The sequence below is a fragment of the Coptis chinensis genome, chromosome 8, assembly GCF_015680905.1.
Source record: "Coptis chinensis isolate HL-2020 chromosome 8, ASM1568090v1, whole genome shotgun sequence".
In the NCBI taxonomy this organism is placed as follows: domain Eukaryota; kingdom Viridiplantae; phylum Streptophyta; class Magnoliopsida; order Ranunculales; family Ranunculaceae; genus Coptis; species Coptis chinensis.
This window is the reverse complement of record NC_141463.1, coordinates 97126782-97154522: the sequence shown is the minus strand read 5'-3', so window position 1 is coordinate 97154522 and position 27741 is coordinate 97126782. Positions and strand designations below refer to the sequence as shown.

At 37.0% G+C, this 27741-nt stretch overlaps 5 protein-coding genes and 2 long non-coding RNA genes across 10 annotated transcripts in view; 2 read left to right on the top strand and 5 right to left on the bottom strand.

Moving 5' to 3' along the window:
- LOC147484844 (uncharacterized) overlaps positions 1-11898 on the bottom strand; it is a 73743-nt gene extending 61845 nt beyond the window's left edge. Inside the window, exon 1 of one of the 2 annotated variants that reach the window (XM_086578292.1) lies at positions 11614-11898. In XM_086578292.1, the coding sequence (XP_086434418.1) occupies positions 11614-11767 (154 nt within the window). In that variant the 5' untranslated portion in view covers positions 11768-11898. The remainder of the gene's footprint in view (positions 1-11613) is intronic. The other variant, XM_086578293.1, reaches the window with a different exon arrangement.
- On the top strand, positions 1658-2551 carry LOC147484846 (uncharacterized). Its single transcript, XR_015206965.1, has 3 exons — positions 1658-1781; positions 1932-1975; positions 2283-2551. It is a non-coding gene; the product is annotated as an uncharacterized LOC147484846 (long non-coding RNA).
- Positions 10928-11510, bottom strand: LOC147484845 (uncharacterized). Its single transcript, XR_015205284.1, has 2 exons — positions 11370-11510; positions 10928-11251 (listed from the first exon to the last, which is right to left on the bottom strand). It is a non-coding gene; the product is annotated as an uncharacterized LOC147484845 (long non-coding RNA).
- A 1609-nt stretch (positions 11899-13507) lies between the features above and the next one.
- Positions 13508-15658, bottom strand: LOC147484843 (uncharacterized). 2 transcript variants are annotated; one of them, XM_086578289.1, is made up of 3 exons: positions 15461-15658; positions 14995-15284; positions 13508-14057 (listed from the first exon to the last, which is right to left on the bottom strand). In XM_086578289.1, the coding sequence occupies exons 2-3, from the start codon at positions 15242-15244 to the stop codon at positions 14023-14025; spliced, it is 285 nt and encodes a 94-aa protein (XP_086434415.1). In that variant the 5' UTR covers positions 15245-15284; positions 15461-15658; the 3' UTR covers positions 13508-14022. The 2 variants fall into 2 exon arrangements, with proteins under 2 accessions (XP_086434415.1, XP_086434416.1); XM_086578290.1 differs by having other exon boundaries at positions 15412-15504.
- A 704-nt stretch (positions 15659-16362) lies between these two features.
- LOC147484842 (protein TUB21) lies at positions 16363-16775 on the top strand. Its single transcript, XM_086578288.1, is given in 1 exon segment — positions 16363-16775. A coding segment is annotated over 1 exon segment (318 nt). The 3' UTR covers positions 16681-16775.
- A 420-nt stretch (positions 16776-17195) lies between these two features.
- On the bottom strand, positions 17196-18948 carry LOC147484841 (tubulin beta-5 chain-like). The gene is made up of 3 exons (XM_086579834.1): positions 18555-18948; positions 18185-18454; positions 17196-17260 (listed from the first exon to the last, which is right to left on the bottom strand). The coding sequence occupies exons 1-3, from the start codon at positions 18946-18948 to the stop codon at positions 17196-17198; spliced, it is 729 nt and encodes a 242-aa protein (XP_086435960.1).
- Positions 18949-23417: 4469 nt separating this feature from the next.
- On the bottom strand, positions 23418-27127 carry LOC147484840 (uncharacterized). 2 transcript variants are annotated; one of them, XM_086581222.1, is made up of 4 exons: positions 24582-25865; positions 24414-24504; positions 24136-24319; positions 23418-24051 (listed from the first exon to the last, which is right to left on the bottom strand). In XM_086581222.1, exons 3-4 carry the CDS (start codon positions 24158-24160, stop codon positions 23621-23623), a joined length of 456 nt encoding a protein of 151 aa, XP_086437348.1. In that variant the 5' UTR covers positions 24161-24319; positions 24414-24504; positions 24582-25865; the 3' UTR covers positions 23418-23620. The 2 variants fall into 2 exon arrangements, with proteins under 2 accessions (XP_086437348.1, XP_086437347.1); XM_086581221.1 differs by having other exon boundaries at positions 24414-27127.
- Positions 27128-27741: the final 614 nt, after the last annotated feature.

Below are 27741 nucleotides of genomic sequence, written 5' to 3'. Positions count from 1 at the left end.
TTAAATTTAAATGTAATTTATATTGGACGCGTCGTGCATCTGAAATTGGTTAACGCTACAACACCATGCCCTGAGCATTAATCTCAATCTTGAAATTAAACCTAAAATGCCAGAGCACCTAATCTGAGAAACTCCAAAAGCAGATTTTACAATTCAGAGCTGAAGTCATTAAGAGTGTGACTAACAATTCTAAGTAGCAAGATTTTGTTACAAAGGCCAAATGTAAAGAAAGTGATGTTGTTTGAGATACTTGCAAACAATGACACACGGCGTTCAAATTTATATAAATTAAACAAGCAGACCGTCCATCACATCGTAATACCGAAATGTAAAGCTGGAACACGTAGAAAATGAGTTGCCACTCTTAAAAAATGCGGGAATTAATTTATTGATTTTTTACCTAATTTTAAATTAAGGGCTATTGATCCTTATCCAGTGTGTGTGCTGAAGTCCTTTTCATATAGACATATAGTCCACTAATATATGAGTGGCACCACAATGGTAAAGAAGATTTCAAGATAGATCTTCATGCATGTGTCTCTCCTTATCAAGTCTTTTTGGTTAACTTAAAAAAATAAGAATATGGACAAATGACCAACCCAATTAACAAAGGTTATTAGATTACTCATCAATGACTTACTCATGTCCTTACTCTAATCCTCGGACAATTTTAGCTAGCTAATCTGTTCTACTCGTATAATTCACAAAGTAGTTCTTGTTGGCGCAGTCGCGCAGGCATGTAGCTTGAAACTGAAAAGGAAAATGGGATTGTGTCTGTATGATCAAAATTTTCTAAACATGGACGTGCCAGTTATATCAACCTAGAGAAATATATCCATTGATTAAGCCCAGACAGTTTCAGGTCCATGAGGATATTCAACAGCGACAAAACCAGTGGTGCTGTTTTACTCTAATTCCATACAGTCAGTGGGAACTCTTGGTTGGGGTGTTGGGAGAATTGCATACTACAAAGATCAGTCTCATGAAAATATTTAAAATATTGCTTGAAAATTTGGTTTTCCTAGGGCATGAAACGGTTTGTTTTCAATTTTCAAACAGAAATGTGTTGAAATATTTGTGTACCATCCAGTTGGACTAAATGGGTGAATAACAGTGAAAGAAGAAGGATTCCATCTATGAAAGAGTGGAATGGGTTGTAAAAACTAACTTCTGGTAAGTGATTAAGTCATATTATTTTCTTACTATTTGCGCAATACGTTGTTAATGTCGATCGAACTCGAAAGAACGTTGTGGGCAGAATTACACCCCAGCATATATACATATCTTATCTTATATATAAAGCGGATACCAGATTTCCTAATTAGTTCCCGTATTTCCGGTTTTATGCTAAAGTTTTAAATAGAAAGGGTACCGGAAAGTTAGACAGCCACTTTTTTTTTGCTCTTCACACAAAGGGTAAATTGGTCATTAGATATTCTCATACTCGAAAAAAAAGAAAAAACTCATCGCAAACAACGCACCGTTTCGAACTCTCTCTGCTTTCCAATTAAAAGGTAAAAAAAATGAAAAAAATATATGTTATTCTTCTCTATTCCTGCGATTCTCCTCAACCATCTCTAAATTGCCTTGCCATTTACTGATTATTTTTGTTTATCTTCTACTCTCTCACAGTCTCCAATTTCATATTCCTCTTGCAGTTTGGACGCATTGCCTGTTCATAGGGATTCAGTTTTGGAGTTCGAGTGTTGATGTGTAGCGAAATCGGAATAGACTCAAATCCGGGATTCTTGGGGTGGGATGGCAATATTTCCGATCGATAGGTGGGATAAGAATAGGATGGATAGATTCGTCCCTTTTCACTTCCATTCTGTATTTCACTGCTCTGATTTTTTTTCTTTCTTTTCGGTTTTATTTTTTGCTTCTTTTCCCACCTTAAGTATTCGCTAATATCGCTACTCTGCATGTTACAGGCTTACTGTGGTTGCACGCTTCATTTTCAGTATCATACTCAAAGGTTAGTTTAGTTTTTAAGGGATTGTTTCAATTTAAATAATGCTACAATTTCTTTGAAAGACATTCAATGAGCACAATGTCCATACGATATCTTTGCAATTTGTTGGGACTAGATTATGATGCTAAGAAGAATTAAATCAAGTCTTATATATAAAACCGATACTTGCTTCTTAACTTGATTGCAATCAAGTGTTATATATCAAGTCTTACTGTTCTATTCTAATATATTGGTTGCAATTAGTTTTTTGGTATTAGTTTTGTCGTGCTTGGAATTCGTTCTCATAAAGGTTTGGCTTTCTTATTAACAGAGTACCAGAGAACGAGATATAAGCAAAAGCAGACGTCGATAACGAATGATGCATGATGCTCAACAAGAACAGAATCGTAGGGGATAATCACTATTAAAGAAGAACCTATCAATACATTGCCGATGATCAAGTACAAAGTACAAATTTTCTCACCTTATCAATACTTAGTTTAACTTATTGGTTTTTTTCATTTCCTAAACAAATTCAAGGGTATACTGACCATGCGAAGACTGAATCAGTAGATGATTAAGAAAGAAAAATGAGTAAGTAGTGACTACTTAAATTCAATTCAATATTGAATTGATCGATTCCACCTACCATATCTTTACGATATGCTAATGTATAGGTGTAATAGGTACTAAAACTTTTGTGTAGCAGTTTTGGTCAGCTTTAGAGAATATGCTTAAAAGTTAAGAGCGTTGTGGTACATATTCTTCAGTAGATGATTAAGAAAGAAAAATGAGTAAGTAGTGACTACTTAAATTCAATTCAATATTGAATTCGATCGATTCCACCTACCATATGCTGATATGCTAATGTATAGGTGTAATAGGTACTAAAACTTTTTTGTAGCAGTTTTGGTCAGCTTTAGAGAATATGCTTAAAAGTTAAGAGCGTTGTGGTACATATTCTTCAGCATGCCTTTCCTTTTTTCCTATATTTCCACACGCCCTGTTGACAAAGTTTGGGGCAATGTATTCGATGCATATTGGGCATGTATTATGTTTTTCTTCTTTTGTTTGTCTAAACGAAGCTAACATTGGTCCTTGAGCATTGCCTTATAATCGACTTTTTCAAAAGGTTTGCGACATGAAAAGAAAAGTTAATTAGTTGTCCGGCGATCAATCATTGGCTACTTCACTTCAGTTTTCAATCCAAAGATTAACTTCAAATAAGCACCGAAAGAAGCCTCGCATGTCGCAAGCTTGGATCTCATGCCCTCATTGGTCTTCCCTTTACTTATGAAACTTCGATTCATTGAAACAGTGAAGTCAAATCTAAACCGAGATAATTTTGGTTGTGGGTCATCGAAAGAAACATGCCCCGTTGCACTTGGTGCTGCCGCAGGGTCAAAGCGGTTGTGGAGGAGTCTTATGCAAGGATATTCTTTAGGAATTTAGTTGCGATGAGTGTTCTACTACTGGAATCAGAGGGGAGGTTGTGTGATGAGTGTTCTACTGGTGATGTTGTTACTGTTGAGCTTGCGGAGAACCTTCTGATTAATCATACTACTGGAAAGGAATATAAGTTGAAGCCCATCGGAGATGCAGGGTCTATTATTGATGCTGGTGGGATTTTCGCTTATGCTAGGAAGACTGGGATGATTTCTTCTGCAGTACCTTCTTAAAGTTTTACTAAAGCCTACTGTCTTTGGTTTCTATGGATGTTTACTAATGAGCATGAAAAATATTGGGTTCTATTAGTTGCTCATTTTGGTGATGTTCTTTGATGCTCTTTTTAAGCTTTTGTTTATAGACTCCAAGGGTCATGCTTTTTGTAATACTAAGTGTCTTTCATTTTAAAATACAATTTGTTTGTGTTTTTGTATTTTTGGAGTAGATGCATAATAAATGCATTGGTTTGTATTTGTTCTGCCTATGCATTTTTCGGATTATAATTTCTTTATCTATGTATGTTTTGCATGTGCATGTATTGTTTCTTCACATTCTTGCCTCTTCTTCTGGATACTTAGGCTACATATATAAATTATTTCAAGTTTGGGGGATGCACTTCTTAGTCTGTTACTGTTATGTTGAATATATCAAATATATTGCCTTAAGTTTATCAACATTCTTTAATGGTGGAGCAACAAATATACAGATTTTCATTCGATAATATAGAGTAGTTGGAGGTAAAAATAACTCAACTAAGGAGTTCACGTTGGAAATGGAAAACTCAGTTAGGTGAAGTAGTGAATATGTCAATCATTAGGTGAAGTGTCATCCCTGTTTCTTTTGTGATTCTCTTTGTAATCTTTAACCTGAGTGAAGTTGCTTAACTATGCTTTTTGGAATAGAAGTCAATGGGAGCTTAGGATCTCTCCCCATGATGAGTGCAATTCCCTTTCCCTACCGGCCTACCGCCTTACCATACAAAAATCAGATTATGTCCGAGTTGGTGGAGTTTTGGAAGCCTTTGTCAAAGAACACGGCTCAGCTGATCCTGCAACTGTATGTCTGTTTTAGACAATATTATTTATGAACAAAACCATGCATGATCTTTAGAAAACAAAAACATTCTTATTTGTGCTCAACTTCTGCACTTCTTTGCTGAATGCAACTTTGCTCGTGCTCTATGGTTTGGGCTAAACATGTTACTCAGGTTTATCCGTGTCTTGCATTCTCTAAGGACAAAGTACTGATACCCCATTTCTAGATATTTTATTTGCTTCTACATGTGGTATATATGGCTATAACGAAATAAATATAGTTTCCAGGAAACCTCCTAATTCTATATCATATCAACTTGAGTCAGAAAGTTACACATTAGTTAATTCATCGTAAAAACTCATCGCTTCTCCGAAATTTATACTACTTCCAGATCCCTCGGATTTCACCACCGCTAGTCTGCTTAATTCAATCTGATTGCTCTTCTATTGGCAATCCGGGACTTGTCGGGCGTGGAGCTCTCGATATGCTTTTGGACGATTATAGCGAGGTTTTAATTAACTTTGGCATAGAGGATCGGATCTTGATTCTTTGCTTTGGTTCTTCGTGACAATATCTCAACAAATTAAATCGGCAGGATGTTACTCTTGAACAAGAGTCACAAAGATATGATTCATCGTGTTAGTAGTCGTTGTTCATGGGAGACCCAATCGATATATTTTAAGATAAAAGAGCTTATTCAAATCCAACTTCTCGCATGCAATTGGATATAGCTTGATAGTAAATTGTGTCATTTACGATTAGCAAAACTTCCGTAATCCAACAGGCAAATGATTCAAAATGGTGGAGGAATCCAAGTTTAGGTCGTATAAGTTCACATGAATCTGTTCTTAATGGAAATGGCCCATGCTTCCTCGTTTAAGCTTTGTACGAAAGTGCTTAATGTACATTAACGACAAACTTCGTCATTCTGCAACATAATATTACAATGCAAGCACGTCCACACTTTTATTACACCCGTTTAGTTGCTATCAATGGGAACTATAACTCCAAGAACTTTGCCTGCACGCCCATCACTTTGGGTGAGGTTATCCAAGAAATAGAAACTGTAATACTTTACCATGGCTAGGTAAAGGCCATCAATTCAGCCAATTTAAGGCTCAATTAAGAGGGAAGTTTCTTGGAAACTAACGAATGAACCATCTAAAGCGATATCATTTTCAGTTGAGAATAGATTGTCTCACTGCTATCAAAAATATTTGCTTTGTAAACTGGTCTAATCCATCAATTCCCATTAACTTGACTGAAAAATAAGTCTACAAGTAGCCGAGAAACAGCAAGAAACAGCAAGACATCATAGAAATCAGGTATAACTGTTTCGCTTCTTCGACTAATCAAACATCCGCGGAAGAGGTCTGACTGCCATGAATGCATCCACAACCTAGAAGGAAGAACAAAAATAAGATAATAAGATGCATGACAAACGTTGTTTCACATGATTAAGGAAATTAGTACTACAACGAATAATTAGACGAAGCTACAACACTAAACTTCCTTCCTACTTTAACTACCCATCTCTACTTGCACGAGCTGAGGGCCTAATCATTTTGATAATCCAATAGAATGTAACAGTGGCTGTCTATGTCCAAAAATTCTATATGAACAAACTCTTTTGAACAAACTCTCTTGAACAAACTGATGTGGCACTCATCAAGCAGGGGTGCGTGTGTATTGCTCCAAGAAGTACTGCAATCAAGGTCTCTCTGCTTGCCACGTCAGTTTGTTCTCTAGAGTTTGTTCAAAATAGTTTGTTCACGTAGAAAGACTCGTCTATGTCTCTATGAAAGAATTCCGTAATTCCGTGGTTACATAACCTAACGAAAAAACAAAACAAAACATACTCATTGTGCATTTATCTATAGGGAACCGAAGTTCTTGCATACTACGTTGATTGACCGAAGTTATGGAATTTTGAATTAATACCGTAAACGGGTACGTGCGTTGCACATTCAATTCCAGGTTTTAGGCCAAAGTTTTAAATCCAAAGGGTACCGGAAAATCGGACAGCCATTTTTTTTTTCTCTTCGCGGAAAGGGTAAATTGGTAATTTATAGCATTCCAGGGCTATAAAACTCAACGTCTTCAGAAAACAAACAGAGACACAATTTCGCGGTTCGTTCGTCTCTCCATTCCTGATATTCCCAATTAAAACCCGTTCCGCGAAGAGCGACCAACGAATCATGCTATTGAGAGTGGCTACTTTTTCCCTCTCCATTTTTTTTTTTTCTCAGATCTATTCTTCTCGCATGAGACTTCCAACCGTAAGATCACGATTCTGAATGTTTTCGTGCCTTTTGTAGAAAACACGCTCAATTCTCGATTTTCATTTGCAGGTAATCACAGAACAACTTTTGCTTCTTCTTCAAAACATTATTAGCGATCAGAAAAATTCTGATACCAGTCGATTATTCAGGTGGCATTCTTTGCTTCGTTATAAATGCAAGTAAGTAAATAAAACTCTTTGATACAATTCTCTGTTTCCAATTTGTAGGAAACCACACAAAATTCTTTGCACCGTTTCAACACCGTTTCCAGATTTTACAAAGAAAAGTAAATCATCCTCTAATCCCTAACTACTTCTCCCTCTAATTAGTCTCGCCCCCTGCATACTCTCCATTACCTCTACAACCGCAATGGAAGAGGTAAGGTTCCTATTTCCTAATTTCACTTTTACTTTCAGTTTGAATTTAATCTTAATTAAACAGTTTATTGTACGTTGCCTTCCTCTATTTTATTTTCATGCGTGATTTGAACCATTAATGCCGAAAGAACTTCATCTGTATCCATTGCAAAAAATGAGTTACGATTTCATGTGTTCTAATTCTTCATGCATCCCTATTGCTCCATCTTAATGTTTGATTTGCATAGGATGTGATGAATGACAAAGATATGATCAAGGCTTCTCATAATGCTTATGTGGTTTAGATATAGCATTTCATTTTAATTTACCTGTGTTTAAGCATCCCTATTTTTCTTTCTTTCTTTCTAGATAACAATGGAACTTGGATTTTGAAAGTTAAATCACCGGTGTGAAGTTACTTGCTTATACTTTTCTCAACTCAAAGAGATGACCAAAGACTTTACAGTTTACACACACTCTTTTCCATTATGCCCTTCAATCTATTTAAATGTGTTTTCAATGTTTTATGGGTTTTCCGCAATTGTAGTTTTAGGGATTTCAGAATTCAAGCCTTATTGTAATAGACGTATGTATCTAAACAAGATTTATTGCTATTTAAATGTTATTTTTCTATTACAATCTACAGTTCGAATATTTGATTTGCTCTTTCTACCCCATTTTCTTAATTCAGTTTTCTATTTTTTCAACTTAATTTTGTGTCTTCCAAGTATACTTTTGAGTATTTCACAGTGATAACAAATATACTTATTTTATTTCTCTTTGTTTTCTTTTCTTCATATTTTGAGAATAATTGGTCTTATGGTTCCTTATCAACCAAATTATAAGAGTGTTTACTATCATAAAAAAAAATTGCTTTTGTTAGCTAGCTACAATTTCTTTCTTTGTCCAACCTACCTACTTATTTAAACCGACCAAAATATTTAAAACGGCAAAAAAAAAAGAACTGATGAATTCGCTAGATCATTTTGAAGACAATGATAAAAAAAAAGGTTATTCGTATTGCATTTTTTTTAGATATTTTATTCTCCAGTGTAGAATAATAATTATGTTTTGTTTTGTTTTTTCGTTAGGTTATGTACCCACGGATACCAGATTTCCCAATTAGTTCCGGTATTCCCGGTTTTATGCCAAAGTTTTAAATGGAAAGGGTACCAGAAAGTTAGACAGCCGCTTTTTTTTTGCTCTTAACACAAAGGGTAAATTGGTAATTAGATACTCAAGTTGATAAGATATAGAATTAGGAGGTTTCCTGGAACCTATATTTATTTCGTTATAGCCATATATACCACATGTAGAAGCAAATAAAATATCTAGAAATGGGGTGTCATTACTTTGTCCTTAGAGAATGCAAGACACGGATCAACCTGAGTAACATGTTTAGCCCAAACCATAACATCCTTACTGGAGCTATACCTGCATGGGTCTTGGGAAGAAACAGAAATGTGTAAGTATATGTCCTTAATATTCATGTCTTTATTTTATTTGTTACTTTGCATGCCACTTGAAATGATTTCAGGATTATTTGGATTAACTGTTGATTGGTACAGAGGTCGGTCGACTTAGGCAAACTAATTATCACTCTTTAAGAGCTACTCTAAATCGTAGACTTGGTTAGGTTCCCCAGCTTAGTTTACCTCTGTAGTTATTTGACTTAAAGTGCCTATCTGAGTTTCTATACTCAGGGTACTTTTGGTTTCCATCAGCTCTTCCAACCACTTGAGCAATCCCCTTTGAATTTATTATTATTATTATTTGCATTTTCTATCCTTGGATATTATGGTGTCCATCAAAAGGTAGAAGGTGCATGCCTGAACAAGTACACTTTCTTCTTATGTTTTTAGGAGCTTCTTATGTTGATTTAGAACAAAATGACCTTACATGGTGACTGTCTTACAGGAATGTTTCTTATAACAATTTCACATGGGAAGGCACTGATCCAAGAGAATGTTCTAATGGGAATGTGTAAGTCTTATGTGTTTTCTTTGTTCATTTTTATGGATTTAAAGCAATTATTTGCTCTCTAACTTTGATCTTTCCCTCGTTCCATCAAGAACTTGTCGAGAGAGCTATTTCACAACAAAAAATAAGTTGTAAGATACTATTTCCCTTACTGTGATTTTGTGTTGTAAGCTGTTAGATAAAATGCATAACTGTGGATTGGTTTACTGGTCTCCTGCATCAAGCTTTTCTGTAATATACTGACGATGCTTAAACTCTAATTTTTCCTGTTATAGATTTAAAGTTGGTTTTCCTTTAGACTACATATATATTCACTTTCATAATTTGTTTTAACATGAAAATTGGGTGTATTTGTTTTGACCTATAGGGTGTATTTGTTATGATTATGAATGCTAGTTAGTGTCTCTTCACTTGAATAAGGAAAAAACACTACATTTTTGGCAAAACTTACTCGCTTAGTTAACCAGTGGTAGCATCCAACTCAACTTGCAGGGGTGCACTGATTGGATTCCTTATTGCCCCTTAAATAGATTATAAATGCTCTCCTTCTCCAAGCACCCACATGCTCCTAGAACTTCACCGACCTAATTTATAGAGAGACTCTAATCAATATACACAAATATGCTCGACCCTCACGACCAAACAGTTTCACACACTTAAGCGGGTGAAATGGAAGTCCTTAGAATGCTTGTTTTGACCAACACTAGAAGGCTCTAGCGATGATCACTTACACTAGAGGGATTCCTATTTCAAGTATAACAACAAAAGTTCCCTTTTTCTTGAAGCAAGACTTATTCGGTAAATGAATCAAGGTTAAGGTGGAGTTCCATCCAAGATGCTCATGTTGAGGCTCACAAGATCTTTGCAACTTACCCTACTTTTCCGGTACCAGATTTTCATATTCAGCATTCATATCTCCTCGCATCGACATCAATCAATCGCCTACATTCGACCATTTCTCTCATGATAACTGCTCGACAGGTTCACACTTAAATTATTTTTTCCAAAATTACTTCTTATGCGCCAGCTACACACATTGGAGGATTCATGCTGCAGAGAGGCACCTGACACATATTTAAATGAGGAATCATCTTGGTATGGAGGTGGAAGATGTTGTTGCATATGCTGGACAAGGTGTTGGTGGGGTTGGACTTGCTTCCCTCTTGGGAGTTTTTTCCATATTGCCAACAGTTACATCAATAGTATTGCTAAGTAAGACTTGCTGAGGTGGACAAGTCTGGTCATTCTTCACAGATTGGAAAAGGAAGAACGGCGGACCTGCTGGTCTGGTTAAAACCTTTTGTGCTGTGGAGCTCATGCTAATGTTGTTGCAATGAGTAGACTGTTTATTGGGAGCGCAATAGGAATCATAATCAAAATTGTAAACGGGCTCTTTTTTTACAGTTTCAGTTCTATTATCAAGTGGTAAACATCTTACTAAATTCTCTCTGATCCTGATTAGCGGTAGAGGCAGTAGTACACTTGGTTGGTAATTATACAGCACAAGTTTACAAAGTATCAAAATTGTCTCCAAATATTTTTCAGTAAAAAATACACACGGGAGGTCAACTTTAGAAATACCTTGAGAACTGAAGTGTTTTTTCCTTATTTAACTTTTTAATTTACTATTCTAATTTACATGCGTTCATTCTTTTCCCCAATTTTTATTACCTAGCACGTGCAACGCACGTGCCCGTTTACTAGTATATAGTAATAAAAGTTTCTTGGTAGCCTTTTACTACACAAACCGTACAACCGTACTATTTGCGCTTGCCTTGCCTGGAGTCTTGACAGTTCTGTATATCATATTTTGTGTTGAAACTGGAAAGTAAGGATTATAACATGATTCGGTGACTTCCGAGATTAGGAATTTAGGATTTATCGGAAAAAAATATTAGAATTTAGGATTATGCCTTTCATTTTAGTAGGAGTGTAACATACGGAATTACATTTGTAAAGAGAATTACACTATGAGGATTACATACTAAACTCAGAGATACATACTTATTTACCTACAGCTTCGGGCACTTTGCATTCTTGTGACAACACTTATTTTTGGAGATAACAGATAGCTTCTCAATGTTCACCACCGAACCCTCCACCGGATCCACCACCAAACCCACCGCCAGAACCACCTCCGGCGCCTCCACCAATGCCTCCACCACCTCCTTGACCGCCACCTCCTCCTCCACCAGAACCTCCTCCAAAGCCTCCTCCAAAGCCTCCACCACCCCTCCTCCCTCACCACCACGGAACCACTTCCACCACCGAAGCCTCCACCTGAACCACCACCTATGCCTCCACCTCCACCCGAACCACCTCCAAAGCCTCCACCACCACCGCTTCCACCACCAAAGCCTCCACCTGAACCGCTTCCACCACCGAAGCCTCCACCTGAACCGCTTCCACCACCGAAGCCTCCACCTCCACCCGAACCACCTCCAAAGCCTCCACCACCACCTCTCCCCCCCCCACCACTTACACCACCAGAACCGCCACCACCACCACCTATGCCTCCACCTCCAACCACCACCACCCATGCCTCCACCTCCACCCGAACCACCACCAAAGCCTCCACCACCACCTCGACCACCTCCAAATCCATCATCACCAAGATAATCCTTTTCAAGACGCCTTTCTTCCGAAATTCCTACAAACAACAACAGCATTACAGCCACCACACTAAAAACTCCAACATTGTTCGCAAACCTCCCCATTTTTCTCAAAATTTGAAACAGAATACTAAAGAAGAAAAATGAACTAATGTGTTTGCTTAATGAATGCTAGAAAGAAGTCTATATATAGTGTTAAAATGAAGAAATGCTATTAAATGCATATAATTGAGACTTCGACTACGAAATGGTTTCTCACTCAAAGAGTGTCTGTCAAATTAACAAAGTCCAAAGTTTGGACTCCAAACACACATTGACATTTGATTGTGGCTTGCCAATCTTTGCATGGCTATGATATGCAAAAACTGTACATTTCTTTGACTTGGTACTACCAGAGAGACGGTCCACACGTACATAATTGCATTGACTCAACCTTCAACCAACCTATGTACCCCACTTCTTCCCCAGACAGTTAATTTCATTTCCAACCCAGCTAAAAAAATTTCGTACATTCACAGTACATCTAAATGTACGTCTTCAGAGTTCAGATTCTCTATTAGTTTCACGCTCAAATCGTACCCAATCAAAAATCTAGAATTCTGAACTAGGAAGCATGCATATTGTAGACTTTAGAACACCTATGCACCCAAGATCCTGGAAGGCTCTTCAAGTACGTACTTTATGATCTATCGCCGCTATTCGTGACATTGAAATTACTACAGAGATCGTCTTTTAAGTAATTTGCCTGAAAGTGCAGTATCACTTGGTCTACACCATAAATGAAAGTCAGCTTTGTAATAAGTTGTGTAGGGTCCAATGATAAATCATATTAGTATTAATTATTAGGCTCAATTAGAAAAAGTAAACAATGTCACAATAATTGTACACAAAGTAAACGCTTTAAAAAGCTGAAAGCCATATTTGGGAATGAATTTGAACATGTTAATATAGTTAAACATACTTGTAGCAGAGTTCACTTTCAGAACATCCCTATTCAACCTATTCGGCTATTCTACTTCCAAACCATCATTAATTATATTGTATAGGCTTCTAGCTCAGATTCACGTGGAAATCTTTAGACGGATACAAGCACAGCCCAAAACAGCATCGATTTCAAGATATGAAGATGTTCATTGCATAAAACCACAAAGTATATGTGTAGCCCTTGTTATGTATGTAATTGAGGCATTTCGACACCAGAATCCCTGAGTATGTAATTGTGTAATGACACTACAAGAGATGAGGGTTTTAGCAACGCTTGCAAGCGTAGCCAATACTAGCAAAATCGCAGCTAAAGATCTTTTACTACTTTAATTACGTTGCGCGGCCTTGTATGTGACTAAGCTTCATAGATGGAGAGGGAGAGAGCAACTAACAGAAATTGGTTTCATCCTTTTCCCCATTTTCTACTTCTACAGGCTTATCAGTTGACTATGTTTCTTTTGTATGAACCTTGAGTACTAGGTGATGCACATCGGCATATGAACAAAAATAAAAATGTAAGAGAAATTTAAGTAATCTAATATAAACAATGTGAAGTGGAGAAGAATAAGAGACTGCTGGTTTTTACTCTTCACAGAATAATAGAAGTGAAGAGGATGAAACAGAAATAAGACGGGTTCATCCTACAGAAAGCAATAATGTTTTTTCATCTCTAATGTAAACCATTGTTAGGAAATTGAGTAAAACTTGAGTAAAAAAAATCTGAGTAACAGGAACCGGACCAATGTTTAATTGTTTATGGGATGTGTATTGTGTAGAGTGTAATTAATTGAATTTACAATAAGGTTTCCTCGCGTTTCCATTCACCAAGCCTGCCTAGTACTTGGGGTGCCTAACAAAAAATTATTTAGATCAAAATGTAATTTATACTCTTTCCTTGTGTTCGATGCTCAATAGAAAATATCTTAATACAAACATAAGTATCACGAATCCTTCGTAAGGGGAAAGATTAACAGGAGATCATAATGTATACACCTGAAGGAAAAATATTTCCATCTTGAACAAGGTAACTTAAAGCAACTAAAGATGCATCGGATGAACAAAGTGCCAAGAAACATCAACTCTTTCATCAAATGCAGAGAAAAAAATCTTAATACAAACATAAGTATCACGATCCTTCGTACGGGGAAGAATGAAGGCGGAGATCATAATGTATACACCTGAAAGAAAAATATTTCCATCTTGAACAAGGTAACTTAAAGCAACTAAAGATGCATCGGATGAACAAAGTAGCAGGAACATCAACACTTTCATCAGAAACATATTCTAGCCACATAATTCCGGATCTCTGTTCTCATAGTTTAAATTACTTCTGAAACAAAATGGATGGCCCAAAAGCTTTGTGCATCCAATAACAATTATTTATTGAGCTCCCATATGACACCTCCATCCTCTGCAAAATGTCATAATAGATAAACTCAGTTCCAAATATTGCTTCAGACTATAGATACAAGTATATAGCCAATGTCCAAGAGCTACAACCTAACCAAAGAGGGACGAATGATATTAATTCCTGAACAAAGGGCCATTGTAAAATGCAAAGAATCACCATCCCATGCAAAACAACTATACACCTCCTCATGCAGCACTTCTATTTTCATTTCCACAGCTCATGAGTTATGACAACATTTTTAAGAGTCCATATAAACATTTTATATCTCAACTCCATACATCACGAAATCCAAACTCGAGTCCATATAAACATCTTATATCTCAACTCCATGCATTAAGAATTCCAAACTCTCACCTAAATGAAGACAATCGTCAACTTCAACAAACATGGTGTTGGGTACAGATTCAAACAGAAAAATTCTCAGTCTGGTTGTCAAACTCCAAATAACTTATAGCACCAAATGCAGCCTATGATTATTTGACATTGCCAACAATGTCTGTACTGGCAGCCATTTGTGATAAGCACTACTTAGATAGTTGTGACTTTGTAATCATCTTGCTATCCTTGTGTAAGAGATCTCCACAAAGACCCAGAGGATGACACATACCTATTCCTACACGACTCTTACAACCCAAGCCAGAGTGGTGATTGCGACTAGTTGACAACACAATCTTTTCCTATTATTTAAAAGATGCTAATGCCCTTTATGCAAGGTTGAAAAAAAAAACACATAAGAACACTTGAGGCGCTAAGCCTGGAAGCTTAAGGCACACCTCAGAGGCTTAAGACACAATCACGCCTCAATGGCAAAATAATACTCCATTTTTTATTTTATTGTTGCTATTGAAGAATAGTCCATATGAATACGGTTGTTTTGTCCTTTGAGGAGAAAATGTCAAAAAAAAAATGTATTCTTTTAAATGCTATACATACATACCTTTGATTTTCTTGTTTATCCAGAGCTCGACCAGCATCCCAGCACCAACTCCAGCAGCAATAATTCCCCCATAGACAGCAATAGCAGATGGTAAGGATCTTCGAGGGAGAAAATAGTAGTCAGGGACATGCCTTATCTTTTTGGGAAGTCGCTTCTTAGTGACAGGTACACCACTGGAATCTTTACCCGCGTTCCCTATAGTTTTCCAGTCAACTCCTTTCAACAAGTCATTCGACTCCTCACTCCCCATAATAGAGAAATTGATCTCCTTTTGATTTTGACTATCTCACCTAAAAAAACAAAATTTGATCAGATAAAACACAAATTTTTAAAGGATGCACAAATCTCAAATGTGAGTCGAAATCAAGAGATATGAAAATCAAGTTGGTGTCATGTGGAAGGGAAATCTTTCCTAACTTTATGCTTGAGATGCTTGAGATGTCGCCATGTGGAAGGGAAATCTTACCGATAAGGAGTTGAAGACGTGTTTGAGATGGACCGAAAGTTGCTAGCTATGGATGGGTGATGCATGGTATCGAGTAAATCTTTCTAGTTTCTGTTGAATATATCAAAATTATCTCACAAATTTCGGGATTTCGGAGTATAAGAAATATCATAGACATCTTCTTCCAATGCATGAATAGGTGCAAAAAAATTTTGAATCATTACAAAAATTGAACACATTGAGACATTTAGTCAAGAGCTTAAGATAGGTTTGGACGACTGGACGAGTAGTAAGTTTGACATTGGAATTTATTCATATGATTATGCTCCAAGCCATCATCTTGCTACGGTGCCAAACTAATTGAACACTAAAGATGTTTTAATGCCACAGCCACCACCGATAAGAAAATTGCATTTAGCCAACTGTTCTCTATCTCCATCTGGTAGATGAGTAAGTCTATCAACTCAAGAACTTAGGAGAATTCTTCTCAGGATTGTGAACCCAAGACCGGATCAGTTAATAACTGGATGCAGACATCATGCACAAACACACATGGAAATGTAACGAGAATAAAAAACGTGGAGCAAAGAAGTCTACATATATTATATATGAAGAAAACTCGTGCAGAGAAGAACCATAAAGGTAACATAGAAGAGAAGACAGTCTCAGACCTCGGGTACAACCAAATTGTTGATAGAATACAAGAAATAAAAATGAAAACCGATACTTGACCCACTAATATCTGCTAAACAATAGCAATAGCAGTCTAGATTACTTAAACTAGGCGAAGGAAAATGAGACTTTTTTTTCCGGTTCTGTAGTTTTACTCATACCCCTCTTGGACTTCCTCCTCGTCTTCATACTCTTCTTCCTCATCAGCAGTAGCATCCTGGTATTGCTGGTACTCAGAGACAAGGTCGTTCATGTTACTCTCAGCTTCAGTGAACTCCATCTCATCCATACCTTCACCAGTATACCAATGCAAGAAAGCCTTCCTTCTGAACATGGCTGTGAACTGCTCGCTTACCCTTCTGAACATCTCCTGAATGGAGGTCGAATTTCCTATGAAGGTAGAAGCCATTGAGAGCCCCCTGGGTGGAATATCACAGACACTCGATTTCACATTGTTTGGAATCCACTCTACGAAGTAGGATGAGTTCTTGTTCTGAACATTAATCATCTGCTCGTCAACTTCTTTTGTGCTCATCTTTCCTCTGAACATAGCAGAGGCAGTCAGGTAGCGACCATGTCGGGGATCAGCAGCACACATCATGTTCTTGGAGTCCCACATCTGCTGAGTCAGCTCTGGAACTGTAAGAGAACGGTACAGTTGGGACCCACGTGAAGTCAGAGGGGCAAATCCAACCATGAAGAAGTGAAGACGAGGAAAAGGAATCAAGTTCACTGCAAGCTTCCGGAGATCAGAGTTGAGTTGACCAGGAAACCTTAGGCAGCAGGTAACTCCACTCATAGTTGCAGAGATCAGATGGTTCAGATCACCAACTGGGGATTTACCACAAGTGGAATTAGTTAGCAACTTTCCATACAAAAAATGAACAAATAGGAAAAAGTATAGCAGGCATATTATAAATAACAATAAAGGAATTTACTCAATGTTTGTCTGTACCATACAAATAACATTAATCATGAATAATAAGGCTGGTTTATATTGTAATATGACCGAATATCAATAGCAGAAATAAGGTATTTAACTGCAGTTTGCAAGTTGGTACAAGTGTACAACAGAACTACTAACTCAAGGGACAACATACAACTTTATATCACTGCAAACTGACAGAGACAAACCACTGAGGGAGATACCTAAGAGCAACAAACAAATTAAAAAAGAACCAGTCCAACACATTGCAAACTCATAGCGATCTAGTTAATTTGAGAGTTCTGAACCACGGGAAAGAGATGTTGTTCTTTCTTTAGAGACGGAAATTTAACAGCAGCAGAGAAATTTCCAGTACCTCAAAACAAATCAAACGCAGAAAACTAATTTTCCATATGTTCTAACAGCCAAATGTGCAGTCAAACAGAGCACCCAAAAATTTAGATCTTAATAACACGCTTCACAAATGTGAAATTGTTGAACATATGCATTTCATAAGAGTTTTCAGAACTCAATTAAACTGTATCACTAAAATGAATGACATACAAACTCATCATCACCAAATCAAATGTGGTGAAGCATACTCACATCCAGGTCTTCTTAGCTTGGGAGGCTTGAACCATGGGAGAGAGACATACTTTCTTGCTTTGAGGCAGGGAATTTTTATGGCAATAGAAAAATTTCCAGAACCTCAGAAACAAATCAAACACAGGAAAATTTTTATTTTCCCATATACTCCCATGATAAAATACGATATCAAACAGAGCTCAAGAAGAGCACCTCAGTTTTATTTATGGACCAAGTGTACTAATGGGAAAACTTAAGAACGTATGCATATGTAATAATGTTTTCAGATATCATCCTAGCAATTTTGTGAAAACTTTACCTGTGCAAACAGAAAATGCTAAAACCGTTGGAAATCAATTTTAAGCTCTTTTTATTATATTGAAAGCTACCCTAAATAGTAGCAACAATTTCTACAAGACTTTAATCCATGCTCACAAAGCTCAGAAGGAAAAGGGATATAATTCAGGAATAAACAATCCATTAGCACTTCCACATCAGATAGTAAGATTATCAGTACAATAGATGCCACAACACATTGCAGAAAGGTAAATAACAATACTCACAGCTAGGTGTAGTCAACTTGAGAGTCCTGAAGCAGATATCATATAGAGCCTCATTATCCAAAACCATGCATTCATCTGCATTTTCAACAAGCTGATGAACAGAAAGAGTGGCATTATATGGCTCCACCACAGTATCAGAAACCTTCGGTGAAGGGAACACAGAGAATGTAAGCATCATTCTATCAGGGTACTCTTCCCTAATCTTTGAGATCAGCAAAGTCCCCATTCCAGATCCAGTTCCTCCACCAAGTGAGTGGCACACCTGAAAACCTAAAACAACATAAATACAAACATTAAGTTTCAGTTCAAATCCCTAAAACGAAACTTAAAAATTTCTACACCTTGTAACAAAATACCCAATCTATTATACCTTGAAGACAGTCACAATTCTCAGCTTCTTTGCGAACGACATCAAGAACAGAATCAATAAGCTCAGCTCCTTCAGTGTAATGTCCCTTTGCCCAGTTGTTACCAGCACCAGATTGACCGAACACAAAGTTATCAGGTCTAAAAATCTGACCATAAGGACCAGTTCTCACACTATCCATAGTACCAGGCTCAAGATCCATAAGCACAGCACGAGGAACAAATCTTCCGCAAGAAGCTTCATTATAGTAAACATTCACTCGTTCAAGTTGTAGATCTGATGTTCCAACGTACTTTCCAGTTGGATCTATGCCATGTTCATCACAAACAACTTCCCAAAACTTAGATCCAATCTGGTTTCCGCATTGTCCTCCTTGAATGTGTAGGATTTCCCTCATTTTCTATCAAATCAAACACAGCATTGTCATTATTAAGTAAAACATATATTCTCACGGATTTATATTATTTTCAATCAAATGAAGCACACATTAACATTACTAAGTTAGATTGTAACTGATTTCACTTATACAGATTTAGTTCAGTTTTCATCCAAACAAACAAATACAAGTATTATAAACTACGAATGAAGTAATAAAGTGACCAACATTGAAATTTTTAACGATGTAAAAGAGATAGGAGATTTACCGGTGGAGATAGATGGATCTAAGGAGTTATCCGGTGAAAAAGCCGGAGAAGTACGAAACTCCGGCGAAATGGCTTGGAGATCTGGCGGAGAGAGTGAGAAATGAGGATGGTGATGGAGGAGTGAAAGGGAATAACCCTAGTGATTATGTTTTGGTATTTATAGTGAAGAGTGAAGTGGAGAGTAAGAGTGAAATTAGATCCAACGGTTGGTGTTTGTTCCCTCCTTTTTTACAAGATGGGTTTTCTGCCGTTGGATGTGAGCGAATGGACGTCGGGGATTATTTAGTTGGTGGATTAAGACCCAATTTGATTTTTTTGAATAATTTTGAAAAGTAAGTCTGGCGTTTTGCAAATTTTGAAATAAAAAGTCTTTATTCACACGAGGACCACGGTCAATAAATATTGGACTGAATTTTTTTGATATATTTCGGTAGTATATATATATATATCTACATGAATTTTAGGCAAAAAACCGAAACTGTAAAGAATATTATAAACGGGAAAAATAAGTTTGAATTTCATTTTGTAATGGAACAAATATGATATCTTATGATTGGCTTACAGAAATGTAAATTTAAACTATGTAGATTGACCGAATAATTAAATAGATCTAGTGCCGGTATTATTTCATATCCCAATGGAATTGTGTACTGATATGATGATATCATGATCACCATTGTTGAATCTATAACCATCACACATCATATAATTTCCAAAGGTTAACTTTCTCGAAGGTCCCGAGTTCTTTCGAATGCAGTTCATTTCACAATTTGCAATGGGTGTAAAATGTATGGCATATATCATCTTATAACATCACAGCTTGACTCACAATGGTGGTACGTTTAGCATCCCAGAGTTTGGGTATATAACATGTTTTTGGTTACAAGTCAGAGCTACATGTTGTGGCACTGTGAGCATGCCCAAATAGTTTGTAAGGGCATCTCCAATGGGGAGTGTAAACCGTATAGAGTGGAAATTTTACACCCCAAATATCAAAAAACTCTCTCTAATGGGGGTGCTATACCGTAGGTAATAGTGTATTAGCTAATAGAGAAGGTGGAGAATTCCCCCTCGATATTAGTTAATAAAAAGCCCGGGCGACACTCGAACTGACGTCTGAGTGAAATAATTTTCGGACGTCACTTGGAGTAACGTCCCTTTCTAATTCTAAAGTAATTTTTTAATTCGGAGGTCACTCCAAGTGACGTCCCAGTTTAAATTAAAGAAGGACGTTACTTCAAGTGACGTCCGAGTTTAAAATCTATTTTTTTTACATTATTCCATTGGAGAGTATAGAGTATGGATATTTATAAGCTATACAATAATATACAATTAGAGGTGTAAAATCCTAATGGCACCTACGTGGAGCCTAGGTGGAGGTGTAATTTTACACCCCCTATTGGAGATGCCCTAAGTGGGTGACTGATACCTTCGGGTTTAGAGTGCTTTGTTCCTCTTTTTCTGAAGCTATCGATACGGCCAAGGTTAAGAGCGCTATGATTAAACAACTATGGGATACTGTGGTTCTTACTACTATGGTTACACTTTGGCATCACCGCAATAGGATTTATCACGAGGACAAGTTAGCTAGCTTCAATATGTGTTCTGGGCGGATAAAAAGAATGGTTAGGGATGCTGCTATGTTGATATCTGCTCACTCCTTTCATAAAATGAAAGATATGAAGATCATGAAAGTTTGGAATCTGCTGGTTCTCTTACCTAAAGCTCCACGTATTAGACCATGCTAGTGGACACCGCCCTTTGTAAACACAGTTAAGATTAATTGTGATGGATCGTCTTTTGGTAATCCGGTCCTGGCTGGGATTGGTTCCACCTTTAGATCGAGTTGCTTCAATAGACTTCCTCCTCATAATGTGGAGGAAAATAGGAGTTAATACCAATTATATGGTTGAATGTTTAGCCACAGTTGAGAGTACGTGTGGAAATTGCAATACAAAGAAATTAGAAGTATGTGTGAGTAGAACCAGATTCAATGGCTGTAATTTCTGCGTTCGGGTCAGGCAAACTTCCATGACAAATCAAGACTAGATGGAGTAAATGCATAACTAAGTTGTATCAGTTCACGCTATCATCAACTTAGAGGGAGACAAACTTCTCGGCAGACCAGATAGCAAATAAAGCAATGACTTTGTCTTCTAAAGAACCCTTTATGTATCAAGGTAAGCCCCCATGGTTATCTAACTGGGAGGCCTCAACTAGTACCTATTTCAGATTTGACTAAGGGGAGAAGTACTGATGAAGTGATATACTGGAGGCCTACCTAGTAGGGTTGCAAGCTCACTTCTTCATTGTACTAAGCCTAGAATTATCATTTTCTTTATATATTTTTTATGGGTTATTTAGCTTTTGGGCCCAATTATAATTGGATAATTTGCGTTTGGTCACCAATTGATCGTTTATTAGACATTGGGCCAAAATTGACGGTGATTCGTCTATACTTTCTGAAATGGCTAATTTATCCTTACACATAATACAAAAATAGACCGAATCCAATTAAAATGCCGAGGCTATTAGCCCACAATGGCAAAGAAGTAATTGACGTCTAAACCCTAAGACCCTATATAAAAAGAACTTTTACTGGCCCATCAGTTTCTCCTTCACCACTCTCTCTCACATTTAGGGTTTTGAGTCTAGACCAAAACAAAGTGGAGAAAGTATGACGACTCCTGCTCCAACGAAGGTTGAATCCGTCCAATGTTTCGGCCGCAAGAAAACTGCATTAGCCGTAACCCACTGCAAACGTGGATGCGGTCGGATCAAGATCAATGGCTCACCCATCGAACTGGTCGAACCAGAAATTCTGAAATTCAAAGCTATTGAACCTATGTTACTATTGGGACGTCACCGTTTCGCAGGTATGGATATGAGGATTAGAGTATGTGGCTATTTAATTTGGACCGTTAACTATTGAACCCATGTTATTATTGGGCCATCACCTTAAACCTCACAATATAGAGAGTGAAGAAGACGACTTCTAACGACTATTAAACCAATTTTTACTGCTTGGGGGACAATGGATTAACAAGAGTTTGGATGAGTTCTCAAACTCTTCCCAATTGTTCGATCTCATGATTACCACCCCGAGTTGGTGCAGAAAGATTTTGCAAGCTTTTCAAAGTGTTCACAGAAAACTTGTATGCGAAGAGTTGAGTATGGATGCTGATGAAATTAACGAATGTTGATGCCATCATTCTCCGAATGTTCTTGTTGGCAATTTGTGTATGAAATTTAGAGGGGAAGTAATGTTGGTATAATAGTGGTCTTGTGTTTGACCAAATAATCTCAGGTCGCATGTTCGACTCTTATAGAGAACACATGTTTTAACCGAGCAAAAAAATAATCTTTTTATATGGCTTATTAAAAAAAAATTGGACGGTTAGATCAACTCTCTGATGATATTTGAAAATTCTCGAGATAAACACTTTTTAGCCCAATGTCTAATAAACGATCAATTGGTGACCAAACACAAATTATCCAATTATAAGGGTTTTTAAGGTTTTGCCCCCTAATATTTAGCCATAATTAGGTTTTGGCCCCTTTTTTTTCATTTATTAGGGTTTGGCCCCTTTTCTCCAAACAAACCAGAGCCAGAACCAAAATCAGTCGGTTTAAATAGATAATTTTCTTAAACCCATTTTTGCCCATGCACAAGCTTCTCACGTGACTTTTAAAGTTGTAGAGATTAAAAGGTAATGTGGCATACCATTGGTAAATGTTCCATTAAATAAAAACTTTAACACAAGTACGTTATTGGACACACATAAAATAATTATAACACTGCTAGTGGGTATGTGCGCCATTCATTAATATTGCTAAGGGATGCTTGATACTTGGGGCATAGAATAAAAATCTTTTGAAGTCTCTTGTAAATAGGATTATTCTGTAACACATTAGAATAAGTTGTTATGTTATCTACTTTTACCATACATGTAATGTTACGGTTCTTGTACCAAAAGGTCACTTTGGCTTCTTCTAAAGCAGTGATCAACGGTGTCGACCCTAGAAATAAAATCAAGACTAGTTCAGATATAAAGAGAAGTCATGATGTAAAGTTGTGCAGGCAACCTAGCAATATCAATGGATTAGACTCTGTACAGACAGTAGAATGTAAAAAAGAAAGCTCTCAAGTTTTAGGACCTGGCATCTCCAGTTCGATGGGTTGTATTTACACTGCTAACTCTAGGTCCAACGAATCCCGAAGTAAACAAGAGACGAGCCTTCCGCTCTCTTCGCAGGAGGACCATCTCGCACAGTTGATTGCTTTGATAAACATGTCCAGTCATCAAAATATAGTCTAAAAACAACAAGACATAGCAACTGACAGTCGGCATCTCAATGTATTTGCAAAAAAAAATCTAACAACACATAAAAAACAAAAAATATATAGCATCACTCAAATTCACCTCACTGGGTTTGGGTGAGTGGATCATAATATGGTGGCTGGGTTATACCACTTGGTGCTGATGGTATTTCTAGTGCAGAAATATTAAACCAATCAACACCGACACCACTAACACTTCCTCCTCCTCCTCTGTTACCAGTTGCAGTCCTTCCCCTGGTACTGTTTCCTCTACCTCCCCTGTTACCATTTTCTCTGCCTCTCCTTCCTCCTCTCCATGTACCTCTTAAAGGTGGTGGTGCAGGAATGACCAAAGGGACCCTTGGTTGTTTACTTGTCTCCCCCATGCTCACATTTGCACCATATTGCTGACTAGTCTCCCCCACGATCATATCTACACCAGATTGCCGACTTGTCTCTCCACCCGACATCCTTCCTTTTTTTATCCTTCTAGGTGCCGCACCATATTGCTCTCCTTGGCAATCTTCACTAATACCTAATACACAATACAAGTCAAAACAACATAATTCATTCAACACTAATCCCCACCAAAATAGAAACACAATTCATAATTTTTTACCTGTCCTCTTTGGCTTTGGTGGCATGTTATCCTTGCAAGTCCTACTATTGTGTCCTACAACTCCACATTTGCTGCATTTTTCCTTGGACCCTTGGCTTGAGGTTCATCTTCACTCTTATCCTCTGCTTCTTGGGTCTACCAGACTTTTTGACTCAAATGGAGGAGGAAATACCATCTTATCGGGCTACACCAACAAAATAGATATTTAACAATACATTAATTACAATATAACAAAAGTATTTAACGCAAGTATTTAACATAAATATTTAGCAACTTACAACTTTCCAGTCTTCTACATTCTCAATGGGCATCACATATCCAGCATATGTCTTTTTAAATGAATCAATGGAGAAAAAAGGACTAGTGTACCTATAAACCAAGTATTGAGTCATAAAATAATTGAAAAATAAAATTATCAATATTTAAGAAAGTTTTACAAAACTTACTGGATCCATTTATCTCTTCTCTTTCTAATGACAACAACCGTATGTACATAGGGGATGCCCTGTAATTTGCCACTTACAACAAATTTCCTGCAAGTCATCTTCAACAAGTCCACATTCCACTTCTTACCAGACTTGGTCATCACAAATGAGATGTGCTCAGCTACACTTGACACTTCATATTTGTTGTATTTTTCTCAAATGTTTTGATGATAGCGAAACCCTAGTAACCAACCCACTATAGCAACCCTAACTTTCATCTCATGAGCCAATCTCCTTCTCTCATGCAGTAGTGAAGTCAACATAAGATTATATTTGTCAACAAACTGAACCAAAGGCATGTCCCTCAAATCCAAGATCCAACTGTTAAAGGACTCACTGAAATTGTTGCTCACATGCTCACATTTTGAGCTCAAGTCAAAGTAAGATCTTGCCCATGCCTTAACTACTGCAGTCTTATCCAACCAAGCTTTAGCTTCCTTGTTATCTTCCTCAATCACTTTCATGAACCTTTCATGCCCAGTCTTCTTGAATGCCTTCGATGCAGCCCATGCGAAACTTTCCAAGTGTTCACCCTTAAATATCTTTTTGAAATTTTTATACATGTGTTTAAAACAAAACCTATGATAGGAATAAGGAAATACTTCATACACAGATTTGAGTAAGCCCTTTGCCTATCTGAGATGAAGGTGAGTGAGTTAGTATGCTTGTCAAAGTGAGGCTTCAACAATTTAAGAAAAGAATACCATGTGTCCTCATTCTCACCCCTACAAATGTATATTGCCGGGAAACAAATCATTCATGGCATCTAAGGCCACTTGCGCTTTAAAACACATCCACCATATTTACCTTTTCGGAAAAGCTCCATCAAGATCTATAATAGGTTCTGCAACCATCCGAACAACCGGATAAAGAAGCTTCAAAAGCCACAAAGAACCCCTGTAAACTCATGAGTATCTTTCTCCTCAGTAACATCTAACAAGACTACCTGGATTTGAAGTCAAAATTTGTCTCATCAACTCAGGAGCCAACATGTAACCATCCTCATAGTTACCATGAATACTCTCTTGCATCTTATTTTTTGCTCCCCATGCAGTAAAATAACTAATTTTAACTCCATAGTTCCTCATTATCCAAGCAGTGATGTCTCTAGGCTTGGAGTGTGGATGATCTCTAAGAGTTTCTTCCATTATCTGTGCAACCCATGGAGATTTTGCCTGTTTCACCTTATCATTTTTGTCAGCTTCACAAGTATGCTCACCCTTGAAATGCCTTAACCTCATAGTGTGTTGGTCTACGCTACTTGCAAATATGTTCCAAGAGCACCCCTCAATCTAAGTCTGCCTTTCTCATTCTTAACTTGCTTATAGCTGAATTTGTTTGCAACTGCCAATTACTTGAAATATGTTCTAGCTACTTTAATAGTGGGCCACTCCATGCCTATATACATAGGCTGCACTTTTGGAACCTGTTCAATATGAACCTTTTCATGTTCTTCATCTGCATATAGATTAGAAGTCGTAGTGACAAACTCTATCTGGTTCATGTTCATTTTCCTTTTCATATTCTTGTTCATCTACCAACCCTTCCACACCTTCATCCTCACTTTCACTATCTGGTTCAAAGTCACTTTCTTCAGAAGAGTGTTGACTCACATACCCTTTATCCTCAACTACAGATGGACCAAACAAGTTAAAATCAGTTCCCAAATCCAAATCATCTTTTATATCCACATCTACATCATCATTTTCAAGAAAAATATCTTCCGCAAGAATATCATCACTAAGAATATCTTCAACATCACTCTCGATGTTTATTGTCACTTCTTCTTCACAATAACCACCAAGTCCTAACTTTCCATACACAGGATCTTTCAATTTCCAATCACACCTGAAATTTTCAGACTCCTCACAAACATCTCTTTCACCAACATCACTATTTTCTACCAACTGAGAGGGGAGTGGTGAAGTAACATGTGTTAAATTGGGGGTGGTGTGATTTGATGGATTTACTCTTGGAGATTGTCTAGGTGTTAATTGCTTGTTAGTTGAAACAGGAGTGGTGTAAATTGATGAAGACGTGGGAATTGCAAGCAAAGAGATAAATATATGATATTTACCATCCCTCTCTATCTTAATGGTATCCCACATTTTCAGGACATCAACATCATTGCAAATTGTACACAAATACCCTCCAAAAATGTATTTGACAGCAGAAATACCAACATCAGCCCCTAAAACCTCATGAAAATATGCAATGAGGTCCATATAACATAACTTATCCCCATCTAATTCAGTATGAAACTGGTAACCCCCTTTGTAGTCTGGATATTTCACTCTACCAGATATTATTTTTCCCCAAAACCCATCGTAGTGTATCACATACACTTTCTCACCTCTTAAAGGGTTCGCCATGACACTGGAAATATATAAATATTATGCATTAAAAATCATATAACAACATAAATATTAGACATTAAATAATGGTGTGACATGACAAAAATAATTCATGGTCAGGTAAGACAACAACATAGAATAGACATTTTGAAGTTAAATTAAAGACATATGGCCAATAGGATATAAGCAAAAAATTATATTCATATTAATTAACACAAAAAACAGCAAGAAAATATCTTTATCTTCCTTGCAAAATTCCAAAGATTTTCGAATATTGAAGAGTGAAATTGTGAACATTTTTCATGCTATATACCATGATCGTAAAATAAAAAAAAATAAAACATTCAAGAAGAAGAATAAGGAGGGAAAAAATGGCAAGAATTACAAGATGTATTGTGCTTATGGCAATATGAGATTAACAGCATAACATCAATAATACTTTGCAAGTGGGTGTGTGTTTGAGTTACAACTAGATATAAAAGATCATAAACCTAATGAACCACACATTTCTCTAACTATTAAATAATTACTTATATATACACATTATCTACAAGCATGACAAGAAAACCAAACCTGAACAAACTTCCTCTTAGACTATGTGATATAGATTCTGCATAAACTTGTGAAATTAAACCACATTGCGTATATTTTTTACAGGTATCCCAAAAGTTAGACATGCGGATCTTACAAACAGAAAATAATAGTTTGCCTTGGACCAGTTGAGGGAGGCAAGTAAGTTTTCGGGTTTGACATTCGAAAGTTTCAAA